Consider the following 15,773-nt stretch of genomic DNA (forward strand, 5'->3'; position numbering starts at 1 on the left):
AAAAAAGATCAGTAAGTTCTCAATGGTATTTGGAAAAAAAAATAAAATAAAATGAAAAATGCCACGATGATTTAAAAAAAAAAAGTAATTTCCTGCCTATTTAATGTTCATTCATGCAGATTATGTTAATTTAAGCCTTTATCCATATAGGAGGCTGCATGCAGCCAAGGATGTAGGTACCGTTTCCACATTGTGGTGGTACATTTGAAACAAGGGGTTTGGGGGTCCTCCGCCAGAAAATTTTGACCTTTCTGCATTCGGATGAATTTTTACACACAAAAGTCCTCTGCTACATTCATGTTTTTATTGAGGGGGATGTATCCTCTGTCCCCCCCCACACACACACACACCGAAATCTACACCTACGCATACAACACTGGTGCAAATGATGGCAACACTGTGGTCAAACCATCTAACTGCTTTATGTCTGCTGCACGCACTGCTGGGAAAATCCGTCATGAAAGTCTCGTCACTGCTGCCATCAGTCTAAAATTATCTTATAAAGTAGTCCAGGCTGATGAATCATTACAATAAGGTTTAGCTGCTCGGCAGGCCTTCTTACAAAACTTTCACTTTTCATTCTAGGTTCAGTTTCTTATTGTTTTTATGGTATCGTTTTTAAATGTAATGTTCATTGCTGCTGAAACAAAAGAGCTGTTTAATACGTATTCATCGTCAGTAGTTATCATGTCACTGACCTCTGACCATATTCTGTAGTGGCCTCATAGCAGACGGTCCCCCCACTGATTGTTAGGCCTTGTTCCTGAGGCCACCAGCAGAGTGCGCTACAACACAACACTGATGGAGAGTGCTACATGCACAGCTCAAACAGTAGTTTCCTAAAAATGTACATGTTTTAAATCTGTTTCTGCCTTTTTAATATGTGTTTTTTGTTAAGTAAGAAAGGCAAACAAGCAACTGTTATTTAGATTAATGTAACATTCACACTGATTCTTGCCTACAGAAAACATGAGGTGGAACTAAATTTATTTTTAATATCTTGACAGTCCTAGATGTTTATACTATGCATATTTTCTGATTTGTTAAATTGAAAATAGTGCTGCATTTAAACAATTATGCAACACATTCTGGTTTTGACAAGACTTTTTGTCACAGTTTCATCCATCCTTGACATCTAGATTAAAAAGAAGTCTCAACATGTGCAGATGTCTGGTTCAAATACTGGAGCTTGAAAATGACTTTGTAGACGTACAGGTTACACTGTGACATATGACAACAATAAAGCATTTTCTCATCCACATGGTCCTCTGGTGCATATTTCACAACATTAACATCTTCAGCTCATCGCAACAGGAAACAAAAATCTTAGTTGTCTACACGTAATGGCGTCTCTGCATAAAAATGGGGGTTGAGGTTAAATTTCCAGCCAAAGTTAACTTGTCTTACTATAATGTAGAACAAGTGGTTCTAAAAGTCGTACCGTAAACAGCAGATCAGTCGAGGACATTTAATGTGCAGACAAGTAGTCTGCACTACGACATCTGATAAGTGACAAACACTTCTGTTTTTCTGTGAATCTAAGGTGCCAAAGATTTATTTAACACTCAAAGAAAAATATCAGTCACTTCACTTTACTCATCTCAGTTATGATTTACTGTAAATATCTGAGAGACAAGTAACTGGTGATAGCTTTTCCCTGCGTGAGGCTTTGTCTCATATACTACTACTGCTGCTTCTGCTACTCTTACTGTTGCTCCTGCTACGACTAAGTCTTTCTGGATAAGGCATCAGGTAAGCACATGACGTACTGTAAAAGTCTATGTGGATGTAACATGTAATTAAATGTTATAAAAACTATCATGAAGCAACATACTGCAAACACAAAACAAATAGCATGGATTTACTTCATGATATACTGGTGTATTACCATATTCTGGGGTGTTAGATGCATATCCTTCTGCAATCATAGTATACAATAGAGAAAATATGTCTGCTTGAAACTGACACCATTGTATGGGTAAGACCCCTGTGTGGGCACGCCACCAAGACCACAACACTATCAAGATTGAAAGCATCAGTCAGACACTTTTCATGTGACAACAGAGGTGGACAGTCGTCAGTTAAAGACAGGAAAACAGCACAAAGAGTCAGACAAAGCAAAGAAGGAGAGAGAGTAAAGACATTATGAGCCCCCCTCTGTTTATACATGCATCTATCTTATGACGCAGTCTCAAAGGAGTGCTCTAAGTTGTGTATGGTGAGAGTGTGATAACTCTGAATTGGGTTGTTGGCACCTCTGCAACAGTGGACTTTCTGCACCCAGCGGTTAAAGGTAAGGCCCTGAGCTCACTTTCATGTCTAAAATTGTTTGTACCATGCATGTGAACAGCTGATGGATTCAGGGGAGGAAATGGTTTAGGTGTTAGTGACCAAAGAAAAGATGTTTTACGCGTATACTTAAATCATCTTGTGCTCATCGCAGCTCATCACCCCAGTGTTGTACGCTGTGAAATTGGTGGTCAACTCGATAAACCTTTGGAATCATCAAACTATTTTCACTTTGTTAAAATACAAACTTTTCAGCTGTTCATGTGTTTTTTACATATCATCAAAAAAAGACATAAAATCAATTAATTCAGAATATATTAGCAGAATGTTGCCCTATTATCTGTCAAGAATTGTTTGAGGAAGAGGAAGTGTAACTACCTTGTAAATATCAAGATAATGTAGGATGACAGTTTTGTACATGGTGTGTTTCTACTATAACAGTCCTTACTGTAAAATACTTATAATATTTTTATGAACTGAGCAAAGCTTGGATTAAATAACCAAACTTTTCAAATATACATGCAATAAAAATAGCGTAATAGTTTTTCACAATATGGAAACTTGAAATATTATTTTGTTATCTGGTACAAGGGAAGGGATGTTTTACTAAAATTGTAACAATATGTAAAATCAATTAGGATAACGGGGGATTTTAAATGTCCTTGACTCATGATTGTTTTGAATTACACCTGAAACATGATCTTAAATTATGGAAATTATTGTGTGGAATGATGATACAAGACAAAGCTCCTGACACAAAAGTCTGTGTCATGTAAATTTGATTTCTTTGCTGTCAATTTTCCACTGAGTGATCAAAAAAATAAAAAACATTTTTAAAAAAATTAAATAATAATAAAAAAAGTAGAAATACTTCACTGCTATGATGTTATCTTGCAGAACATACTGCAATAAATCGTCATCGTCATACATGAATACAGTAATGTTTGACTATCGTGCATACATGAGAGGTGGAAGAAATATCAACAGTACCTTTTAATATACACTAATATTTAACACAACATCACAGAGTTGAGTCAACATACAGAGAACTAAAGCGTTGCCAAATACAGCGACATTTTTTAAGTAAACATTTAAAACAAGATGGTGTCTATTGCAGTGCTATTGTACTGCATTGCACCACACAGGTAGTTCTACTCTTTTGGTCAGTCAGTTATGAATTACCAAACAGAAACTTTTATACAGTATATTTTGGGTCCCGGTTGCACAACACACATGTACAAAGCCCGAGATTGTGAAGGGGTGCAAACACCACATGAGAAGCTGTGTTTTTCTATTTATGATCATGTTGTGTGCAGCAGCCGCATGTATTCAAACTGAGAAAAACACATGCTCTCGGTCCATACTCTATGAAAGCTGCGAACGTTATTTGCTATTTCAAGGAGTTTGGCCTGTTTTAAATTAAACAACCATCTCGCACCTGTCTGACTGATGCGTTAATATCAAGACCTTTCAATACATCTCATATCAAATGGGTGGTTTTGAGTGCAAAGGAACCCAAAGTATTAATCGTCCTCCTACGGTATGTTATAGATTACTGGGTATGAGGAGGAATCTTGCACTAGACCTCAGTATAATAGTAAAACACAGAATTTAGATTTAAATAACATACTGTCCACCCATCCATTAAAGGGCTACTTTGGTGTTTTTCAACCGGGACCCTATTTTCCCATGTTTTTGTGTCTAAGTGACTAATAAAGACAACAGTATTGGAAACAGGCTGCAATATAAAATTAATGGGCAATTGTGCGCCAACAACTTACATCCAATAAAAGTGCTTGTTTTTGCCACTGACAGCTTCAGATTATTGATAACAAAACAACAACTGGTCAGCTCACTCAGTGTAGAAGTCCATGGTACAGACAGGCAGTTCAAAAATGCATCCAAGGCTCTGAATATAGTTAAAAATCCTTTATTGATTCAAGGATAAACCCATTGTTTCAACTAGAATGTATAAAATGCACTGCAAACAAGTGTGCAATTCAAAAGTTCACGTAGAGGTCATGTGACACAGGTCATGGGTCATAAAGAGTAATGCTGCATTCAAATGATTCTCGGATGGTCACATTTCCTGAGTTAGGAAGTTGTACATCCAATTTCGGTGTGTTCATGAGCTATTCAGTCGCAATGTGGAAACAACATGGGTGCTACAAAGACGATGTGCTGTGCTACATCTTATTGCTCATTTAAAAGACATGATTGAAGCTTTATATTACTGATTTTGTCTAAGACTTGTTTCTGCACTCTCTTACAGCACTAAAATATTGGTTTGCCTGAGGGTTAATGCTGATAGTAAATAACCTAACTTGCTAAACTAGGTCATTTTAAGTAGACAGCAGCTAATGGTAAAAACCTGACACTATATTACCGATTAAATGTGAGCCAAAAATTTATGCAATACACAAATCAACAAAAAGTTTCTTATTATCAACCAAACATTTATTTTCGTCCACCATGTTTCTGTGTAATATGACATCAACGCAGCAAGTCGTGTGACAAAGTGTTTGCTGACTTTTAAAGTTGTTGTTTTTCAGACTTGAGGGGGCATTCACATGAATTTTCCCAGTCAGGAACTAGTTTTTTTGATTATTACGACACCACATGAACACACAGTAAGATCATTTTTGTTTAACCAGACACAACCCTGACATCGCTATCACAAAACCCAACGTACTCAGTTTAAAAAAACAGAAATTGTATCATAGTAAAACACACTCCACTCAAATGTGACAGAAAATATAATTCACAAAACTGTCTTGGTTGGTCTTTCCACTGTTCCAACAATTACCAACACAGGTTTGGTTGAAATAAGCCCTTAATTCACTCAGTTAGATGTGAAAATATGCTGTCTCTATGCACGTTAAAATGACTGGTAATCAAAATGGAGTCTGGTGGGTTTGCAGAAAGAGATTTCTTGCCCTTTAACAAAATGGTCTATCTCTGTAATGATCCTCTCCACAATGTTTTCAGACACACTACAAATAACAACAAAAGTCAAAACAACAACAACAACAAAAAAACACTTTTTGTGGACATAAAGTGACGGTGCATACATGCTCTGAGTGGTTACACTGCAGCCTACTTCACAATAGTCACTTTGACACAAAGACAAAATAAGATCCAGGCTGAAAAATACCCAAGTTACCCTTTAATACATGATAACATTGATGGCTTAGTACCATACTTTATAAATAGATGGTGAGAATATTTCATCTATTTGTTTCCTCTTTTCATGATGCCGTAAATACTTTAATCACAGTTTAGTGTCCATGTATAGTCATCAGTTTAAAAAAGTGAATGTTAAGTTTTTATGATGCTTTTAATTTACAATATACAAAGAGTACAGGAATGAGATGGTGCTATAAGTAATTAGCACTGCCCTTCACGGAATTTCTGCGTTAACGGACAATTTAAGCCAAGACCTGAGGCTAAATTCTTTATTTCCCCAAGGCAGCATTCACGCACTCTAATTTCCACAATGGCAGTTAACCAGAGACATGGAACAAAGTACATCGAGGTGGAAAGCCACAAAACAGGGACTGACCGATTTCTCCCCCTATGGGTATTCTTTTTAACAACAGCTGCCAGGGTACACAGCAACACAACAGCAGATGGTGGGGTATGAGAAAACGGATAGACTCAAAAAGAAGAAGTTTGAGAGTTCCTTACTAAAAAGCAGGCTGGCTATAATTAGTCAATAAGAAACAGGTGCACATGTGCAGCGGAGTAGTGAGCAGGCTCAGCCTCAAGAGAGATTTCACTCAGGAACCCTCTCTTTTTTCATTTTCTCTCTCTCTCTGTATCTCCCTGTATGATTATTGTTTTCTCTCTTCCTGCTGTTGCTTTTTTGGGGTTTGCTAGCACAGAGTATAAAACGCTTTGTGTTGCACACAAGTATGCAGGTGTGCATGTTCTCACACAGACAAACAAACACAAAGAGGCTTTGGGTCTACCTTTCTCACTGGGCACAGGCTTGATTATTTTTAACCTAATGCACGCATTCTCAACACTGCACACAGGGTGCATGGCCTCTTTGATACTTTTGTTTTGATGCTTCTGTCTCAGCCTGACTGGCACGTCAACATATGACTACATGGTCTGTGAAAATGCTGAGAAGTTGCTCGAAGTGTGAATAACAGAAATAAAAATGAGAACTAACAATTAAACAGGACACTGCATGGTAATTTTTGAGGTAATAGACTGTGGAGTTATGGTTTGTGCTTATAGGTTCCTCATGTGTGACATCCTTAGTGACAGTTTATTTCGCAGCTCATTTATGAGGTGTCACATGTAGCTGCTAGTAAAAAGTACTGCACAATGTCGAATTAGGAATTTATCAGCCATAGTATTGTTTGCAAGAATAAGGTGTGAGGGAAACATCAATGAGTTGAAAGGCATGTGTGTGTTTCTGCGTATGATTGCACGCACAGAGGGGACGGCTGCGGTTTCAGCACAATGCTCATCCTTCTTGCATGCTTCCCATGAAACCACCCACAAACCCACGCAAATGACAGAGACTATATTGAAAGCTGACAGTATTTCTCTCAGACTGATTATTCAAAATATCTTCCTGTTTGATTCTACCTTCTGCCTTGTGCAACAGAATGGACAGATCCTTACTGACTGCATTTTCTTTGCCACTATGCAGAGTAAAAGCTCAGAGTGAAGTGAGGCAAGTAGATAAAAGAGATGGAGAAGGGGGAAGTGGTGACTGGGTGGACAAGTCCATCAAAGAGGAAGACGGGGTAGATAAAGTGAGAAACACTAAGTGTTGTCAGACACAGCTAAGGAATGAACTCACTGGTGGAAAACTGTAGTATATAATTTCGACATGACAAGCTCTCAATTAATCATCTTTCCACTTAACGGAGCAAAATTCTACGTCATCAGCAACTTTCTGGCCAAGGAAAACCTCGAAATACAATTCAAGAAATGTTCATTTTCACAATAAAAGTTTTAATTACTTTGCAAAAACAGCAACAGAGAGGTTCCTCCATTGTTGAAAGTTAAATTTACATTTATCTCATGTTTTAGATAGATTAGACAAATCTGCCCAAGCTCTCCAAAGCCTGTGGTGCACATTGAAGCACAGTAGCTATTGTTTAAAATATGGAACTAGGTATGATTGTTGAAGCATGAACTCATTGTTGTAAACAACTGTATGTAAATGTATATTGATTATCAAACACATTCTTCTTTGTGTGTTTGTTTCCACATTGTCACATTTTCTCATGTGGTCTAGACAGGTAGGAGGTGTAGTGAGGTCAGGAAGGGGGTTTGAGTGCCGGAGGCGCTAGACACTGTTAGGTGAGCTGTAGCTGCCTCTACAGCTTTTCGGAGAGAAAAAAGATACATGCGTGCAGCCTGATGTACTTGTTAATGGTTTTGTGCTAGACTGGCAAGAGAGTGCTTCGGATATATAGACTTTACATGACTAACAAAAACATATAAGTGGATATAAATTTACAAAACAAGGTAAATATCAAAAATATTTCCATAATCTAAGGTTCTCATCAATATTAATCATCTCAGCACAATACAATTAATGTTTTTACAATGACATTCAATACAAACTCAGTTGCAGACAGTCATTGTATTGTTGTTCTTTTAAGGAATAAACTTGACAACATGAACCATTGTTAAATTTTCATTATTCTTTTCCCCACAGCTCTCAACTGTGGATATTACGTGCAAGAAATACTACGGTGCTTTCAAAGAGAAACCAAGATAAGACGAGGTAAAACGCAAATCAGATAAGGGTACCATTATACAAAAAGGAAGTAACTGGATTACTCAACCTCCTACATAAGGTTAAAAACTCTGCTCTATTCCTTTTGATTTCAGGTCTCGGCTGGTTCTCACTCACTTTTCATCTACCATGGAGTCCCTGTCGTCACCATTTCATGGACGCCAAGACGGAGATATTTTACCAGTGGAAGAGGAAATGGCACGTAAGGGACCCCCCCGCCGCAAAAGGGAGTTCATACCTGAGGAGAAGAAGGATGCCCTCTACTGGGAGAAACGTCGTAAGAACAACGAGGCAGCCAAACGGTCGCGGGAGAAGAGGAGGATGAATGACTACGTGCTGGAGACTCATCTCATGGCCCTGAAAGAAGAAAATACCAGGCTTAGCGCTGAATTAATGGCCATCAAGCTGCGCTTTGGCCTGGCTCACCGTTCAGCCTACACTGCTCAGAGTAACCAACTGCAACAGCATATCCCCAGCAGCACCCAGCCTATCACTGCCACCAGCACACACCACCAGTCCCTGCAGAGGGACTACTACTGGGGTGGCAGAGACTCTTCAGTTATGCCAAGACACCAACCACCGCACCCTGTCTTCATCCCTGCATATGCCCTCCATACAATGAGAGGCTATTCATATTTAAACGGGTCTGTTACACCCGGCTCTGGCCTCCTCACTCCTCTTGCCCTCCCTCGAAATCTCCTGCCTTCCCATTCATCCCGTCCTGGAGCTCCACTACTGAAGCCCATTCCTACGAGACCTGCCTCAGATGGGGAGGAGGAGCAGCAGGTCCCAGGGGTGTTGTCCCATTCCTGCCCTGCTCCACCTCGCAAAATCACCTCCAGAGAAGACAGAAACTGCTCCCCACCGAGACAATACATATTAGACTGACTGTCCATTAACAAAAGGGTGTATCTCATGGATTGACAGACTGAGAAACAAATTATTTCTCCAAACTGTCAAATATTCCTGCTGACACTGTAACTTTAAAAGGGACAGTTCACCCCCAAATCAAAAATGCATATTTTAGGGCTGTACCTGAATCAGAATTATGCTAGTCGAATCAGATTTGGCTGTTCAGTATGAATACTCGACTATTCCTTCTTTGTTTTCCATGTAGAGTTTGAGGGTTTGAACAGGGTTAAGTGGGATGTTCAGTGTGACTGTGAATATAGTTAAGGCTATTCTAAGCAATCTCAGTTGACTGAGGGGTCTCCAACTGATAATTCGAATCTCTGACTTCCAGGGGGCAGCCCTGACATATTTTTCCTCTTACCTGTAGAGTCACCTGTAGTATCAGTGTAGTTTGTTTTGGTGTGAGATGCCAAGTGTTGCAGATATCAGCTGTGGAGATGTCTGCCTTCTCTCAAATATAATGGAACTAGAAGGCACTCAGCTAGTGGTGCTCAAAGCCCCAAAAACACATTTGAAAAACCCAACAACAATGTCTTTTTTTGGAAATCATGACCTGGTTGGTCAAGATAATCCACAGATCGTATTGTGAGCAGTTTTGTGTAGGAACTATTTTGTTTATACCACACTACACCCGCAAACTGTATCACCACACTGAAAAAAGCATGCATGTACTGCTAGTTCACCTTGCACCACTGAGCTAGCTAGAGTTACAGCTCAGCTGAGGAGTACGCCAATAATATTTGCCTCTCTCACAAGCATGAGCCTCTCGTCCATGAGAAAAAGCACACTTCCTTTTGCGTGGTGACACAGTTGGCAGGTGTAGCTTAGTAGAAAGAAAATAGTTCCTACATGAAACTGCTCACAACAAGGTCTGTGGATTATCTTGAGTAAACGTGTCATGATTTCTAGAAAGAGACATTGCTGTTGAGTTTTTCAAATGCATTTTTGGGGGCTTTGAGCACCACAAGCCGAGTGCCATCTCATTCTGTCATATCTAAGAGAAAGCAGACACCTCTACAGCCGATATCTCGAACACTCTGCAACTTACATCAAACAAGCTAGATTGATTAATAGCACTACAGATAAGAGGGAAAATATGTATTTTTGATTTTGGGATAAACCATCCCTGTTAGAGCTCTATTTTTATGAGTTAATGGTGCATACTGTCGTTCAACGGAGCACTGTTAAAAAGCACACAAGGCGTGGAAACTGCCACACTTTTTGTGTCACAGCACACACTGACGGTTCAATGTTGGATGATGATCATTCACACTATAGCCACATGAAGAACATTAGCAGGCGTTTGAAAAGATTCCATTTATGTACAAGTTCACAGCACGCCCTTCTGTGTCATAAAAATAGAGCTCTGAAGCGGCTTCAGCTCCTCTTTCTCTGTGTGCTTTCATGTCAAAGTTGATGTTCAGCTGTTGGTTATGAACTAAGTAACGGCACTCGCTGATCTCAGCTCATCAGCCTTGTTTTAGAGGACCGATAACCATCCAACCACTCAACTGAACCACTCCAAGCAGCAGAAATATGACTTTACTCTTTTACATATATGAATGGTTACCACAGCTGTGAGAATTGGGTGTATGTTGTATTTTGCTAACGCATGAACATTAACTGTTACTAATATACATCTGTTAACCATCAGTGGTATTCTTGACTAGAATTAATATGGAACCCCACTTTCTTTAGATAGTGAAATGCAGTTAAAAATGTGTTAATCCAGATCAAATCTTTATAAAATATAAGAAGAAAAAACATCTGGGCAATAAAAAAAAGATAACACAGGGTTTCACCCCAGACTTATCTTACTTTATCTTAACAAACTGCTGGCTACAACCTCCCTCCAAATGGAAACAGTGAAGTCTGATGATGTATTTCTTTGGTTTTCCTGTGTGGGCAGAAACAGCCACCTTCCTCCGTACTGTGGCCAGTGCCTCAGTAAGCATGGGAACAAAATTATTTTCAATATATATCACATTAAAAAAAGATTTAAAATATCAAATGGGTATTTTTTTCCACAGACCCGAAACCCTGCATAGCTCACAAAGGTCAAAAAAGTACTCCTCTCTTCCTCCCTAACCCAGAAACTTATGTTTACATCACCATGTTGCTGGCTTTCCCCAACAGAGGAGGAGATAAAAGCTGTGCCTCAGTACAGAGGCCAACTCCTACCATGCTGTAGCCTTGGGCAGACGAAAGGCTTGTGGGCTACAGTACTCGAAAAAATAGCAGTCCTTGGTCCAGGGACCAAAAGTAAAACTATTGCATTAGACTACAGAGACAGTAGCTTACTGCGCTCCTCTTCCAGTTGGCATCTGTTGTTTCTTTCAGTGTATTTGTGAGCCATCATCACCCCAGGCTACAGCAGGTTGCTGGCTCTTTGCCTGACAGCGCTGATGGCAACATTGCTGCTGGTCAGGCAAACAGCCAGTCCTGCTGGCTCAAAGAAAAATTCAAAGAAACAGTCGGTGCCAGTACAGGAACAAGACAGCAGCTGAGTACTGAGTGAGCGTTTTTTTTAATATAACATTTTTGTTTATGGCCAGGAATGCAATAACTTATTAGCTGCTGTGGTTATCAAACGGGGCTCATGAAACTGTTGATATCAGTTAGTTAAAAGTGCCCATAAGCAGATTCATAATACATTGAAGACAGGGCAACTCGGCTAACAACTTTGCACATGCACTTACAGTGAATCTATTATCATTTTTACATTTTGTTAATGTAGCCAAATCCCTTCATTAATCCCAATTTTAAGCAATATAAAATCATTTTGGCTAACGTTACTATCAATGGTGACTACACAGAGCCTGGCAGATATTTTTCAAATAATCTGTGCACAAGAGTTGTTATTTGAGTCCAGAAATTAATAATTAGTTTCTCAGATATGCTGCATTATGTCCTCAAATTATCTAATTAGTTTTCTTAAGCAAGGTGATGTTCACAGGTTGTTGATGTTGGTCCTAGCAGGTAACTCAGGAGTGTTAGCTAGCTAACAGCTAGCTAGCTAGCTAGCAGTTCACATTATGTTGTAGAGTTACATTACAGGTGCTTACTGATTTAATCCCCTAAAATATTTATATTAAGATATTACATTCGGTAAGTTTCCCCTTTTCGCCTTAACTCTCTTCCTCGTACAGTTTTCAGTAGTCTCGCTCACCAGGCTTTTCTCAAGAAAAGAAAGTTTTCAGTGAATTAACTGGTCTTGTTTTGTAGTCAGCATAAAGGTGCTAACGGCTAGCTAACACCATAGCAGGTGGAATATCTTTCATGTTTTTTGTACAGTGTTGTTTTAATTATGTCAGAGTGAGATATACTTACCAGTGTGAAGATGGCCAAACTGGTCATGCTGGTCCAAAGTCAAACATGTTTTTGTGTATTTTTCGCTTGTTTAGTGCCAGTGAACTGTTGTGTATTGAAAACCAGCCGGCAATTTACTGCGTATGTCGCCGCCATCTTGAATCGTAACGGTTCACCTATCAGCAAAGAGCTCCACCGGGAATTTGTGTCGGTGGAGGTCGGTGTCACCTTCACTGTGCACCGACCAACCGGTGGAAGTCACTAACGGAGCGGGAACGACACAGCTGAATAATTCTATCTTGTCAAACTAAAATGGGGATATCTGAAAGCAGTAATCTGCTCAATCTGCTTAGTTGTTTGTTGTTGTTGTTAATGTTGTTGTTGTTGTTGTTGTTGTTGTTTGTTTGTTTTTCAAATAGAATTTTTCATTTTTCCACAATAAAAATTGCCATATCCTAATCTGATTTCCCTTGGAATAATTTGACACAGGTTATTTTTTTTTTTTTTTACACTTCTAGTCTTAGTTATGTTCAAGGACAACACAAGTGAATGTATTAGAAAGATATTAGACATGTATTAAAAATATTTGCACCATCTCATCACAGGACGCCCATAAAACAATGCAACTGGCATTAATTCAGTTAGGTGCATTGTCCATCCATCCATTTTTATCCAAGGCCGGGTTGAGGGGGGCAGCAAGCTGAGCAGGGTAGTATTCCAGACGTCCCTCTTCCCAGCAACACTTTCAAGCTCCTCCTGGGGGATCCCAAGGTGTTCCCAGGCCAAATGCGATATATAATTGCTCTGGGTCTGCCCCGGGGGCCTCCTACTAGTTGGACGTGCTTGGAAAACCTCTAACTGGAGGAACTCAGGAGGCATCTTGATCAGACTGGCCCCTTTTGATGCAAAAGAGCAGAATATCAAAGGCAAATCAAGAGAAAATGGCTAATGTGAAGTGCATTTCTAAACATTATGAACACATATGCACACATACACATAAAGAGAAAGTTGTAATCTTTATGAACAGACACCTGTGTATGTATACAGATATGTTATTGTTGTCAGACCATTAGTCAAAAGGGTTTGAAGACTGCAGTCTTGGTGCTACGGACCACTGTGAGTCCCCAGGCCCCTCTCTGATAATCACTATAAGCTACATTATAATGAATATTAACTATATGTAAGCATAAAATAACATGCCATTACCATATACCCGTGCAGACCTAGTTAAATGTTATCTTATCCTGTTTTTAAAGGCAAACTAAACCCTGGACAACCTTTGTGATTTTGACCCCACTTTACCTTATTTTGATTTCTTAATAATACACTCACCTGTATGGTGAAATAATATTAAGTTAAAGTTGATTTAAACTTCGCTGAAATCCCTCTTGGTCACCTCACTTCAGACAGACTCCCTCAGGGCTACGTTGCCCAGAGCCATGAGCTCTTAGCATTATGCTCCTTATTAAAGAGAATTATAATGAGCAGCCGTGGCAGTGATCCAGTGTTGTTCCTGTTAAAGGTTCTTGTATCCACATGAATATTATATACATTATCATTATTTTATAATATTATGAGTGAGCTTTTGTAATTTAATCTGCAGCTGGCTCATCTTTGGTGCCAAGTGATGTGACCGTCAGCTGGCTGCTACACATTTTAATATATTTTCATCAAAGTCCTTTTTTCATTCCAGCAATTTTTAAATGTTCACAGGTGAGTTAAAGAGGCCATTGATTCCTGCATGTTGCGGCTTTGAAGCACATAAATGGATCCAGTGTTGATGGCGCAATGTTATTTGCGGTCTGTATCCAAACATGGATACAACACCTGTACTTGGCCTTATTTCTGTTCACATCTCTTTCACTCTTTTACAGCTTCACCATCAACAACAAGCTAATGTGGCAGCTGACCCTGTACCTCACCAGTCACCACTGACCCATCTGGGTTTCAACTAATTACTCACAAACTTCAGGCACCAAAACTTAACATCCCAAATTCAAGCGATGAATTTCATGACATTTAAGTCACCAGGGTGATCCTGGAAAGCTTTAGTCATAATGAGACTTGGGTAAACCTGGGGCTCCCAACGTCATCAGGTTTCAGCTTAGTTATCACCCACTGTAAATGAAATGAGTGGATTAAAAAACAAAACAGAAACTGCCTTCAAATGATGACTAAATTTAAATGACTGTCTGCAGGTTCTCTGCAAGCACGCCACATTCTGATGTAAAGATGTGCAGACATTCTTTGCAGGTGAGTTGTTTGTTCGGCAACTGCTAACCACTACAATCCCATTTAAACCGCCACATTTTAACACCATGGTAACACAAAATGTGTGATAACTACCCCCACACACAAACCTTACACACACACACACACACACACACACACACACACACACACACTGAGTTACATCATTTCAATCAACCATCATGTTCCCATCATATGGCCTGAAATAACTGGTGAAACAGAAGTAACACGTCTCTGTGTTAAAGTATACATCATTTCCTCTCTTAACCAAATGAAAGAGAGATGCTCGAGGGGAGGCTTTCAGAACTCTGTGCTCTTTACTGCTGCTGTTCACTCTGAGTAAACAAAATAAGTTATTACATGAATAAAACGTAGGGCAGCAACCCCATCTGAGCGCTTAACGTTGTAATTACACAGTCTGATGTTGATGTCTTATGCTTGGTTGATGACGCGTCTCTCAGTGGCTCATCTGAAATGTTGATGACACATGTTAATTCCTTTTAAGAGACATCACCACCTCCTCTGCTTCGATGCCACAGTCAACACTTAACAAAGACTGGGGGGGAGGTTTCAGGTACTTTGAAGAGTACTTACACTGAAAATCACTCACTGTGATTTCAATGAATGCGATCAATTCCCGATCATATTACATTTCAGTAGAGTTTCACTTAAGGTGTCCAACCTGGTGTTCATTTCACTCTTCAGGGAAGTAACATCTGAGAACAGCAGACAATACAAGGTGGCAAACTATCTGACTGCTGTGGCAGATCAGAAACTGAGAAAGACACTGACAATACAGACTCAGTGATCACAGCCTGGCCGCAGAGACCGGCACACACACAGGCAGACTGTGCCCGCTCGAGAAGACAGGCAGTTGCAACTCTGTCCACAGAGACAGGTAGAGACAGAGCAACATTTCCTGCTGCAGCGTAGCTTATATGACATCAGAACAAAGTTCTTTACAAAAATTAAATGTAAACTCCAAGATTTTGATTCACTCTCTGACAAGACTAAAATGGTTACTTGGAGAAGATAGTGTCAGCGACATAGGTGCAGCAAGATACATCAATGCATGTCACAGCCTAAGGCAGAATTTATACTTGTGCATAGAATCGACACCATACCTACAGCGTAGGCTCTGCGTCGACGTAGACCCTATGCACCATAGCCTAACATGCACCTCCCCAGACACGTTGCAGCGATGCAGACCTCCTGCCTATTTTTGTAAGCTAAAACAATTTCCCTC

The 15,773-nt window shown here is 39.6% G+C and overlaps 1 protein-coding gene across 1 annotated transcript; it reads left to right on the forward strand.

The window, feature by feature from the left end:
- The first annotated feature begins 2,074 nt into the window (after positions 1–2,074).
- On the forward strand, positions 2,075–12,721 carry nfil3-4 (nuclear factor, interleukin 3 regulated, member 4). The gene is made up of 3 exons (XM_078168683.1): positions 2,075–2,293; positions 7,976–8,044; positions 8,152–12,721. Exon 3 carries the CDS (start codon positions 8,186–8,188, stop codon positions 8,942–8,944), a length of 759 nt encoding a protein of 252 aa, XP_078024809.1. The 5' UTR covers positions 2,075–2,293; positions 7,976–8,044; positions 8,152–8,185; the 3' UTR covers positions 8,945–12,721.
- Positions 12,722–15,773: the final 3,052 nt, after the last annotated feature.

This window comes from Epinephelus lanceolatus, chromosome 6 (assembly GCF_041903045.1).
Source record: "Epinephelus lanceolatus isolate andai-2023 chromosome 6, ASM4190304v1, whole genome shotgun sequence".
Lineage (NCBI taxonomy): Eukaryota > Metazoa > Chordata > Actinopteri > Perciformes > Serranidae > Epinephelus > Epinephelus lanceolatus.

Excerpts from the sequence above, each read along its gene's own strand:
- nfil3-4 (XM_078168683.1), top strand. The coding sequence starts at position 8,186 with ATGGAGTCCCTGTCGTCACCATTTCATGGACGCCAAGACGGAGATATT.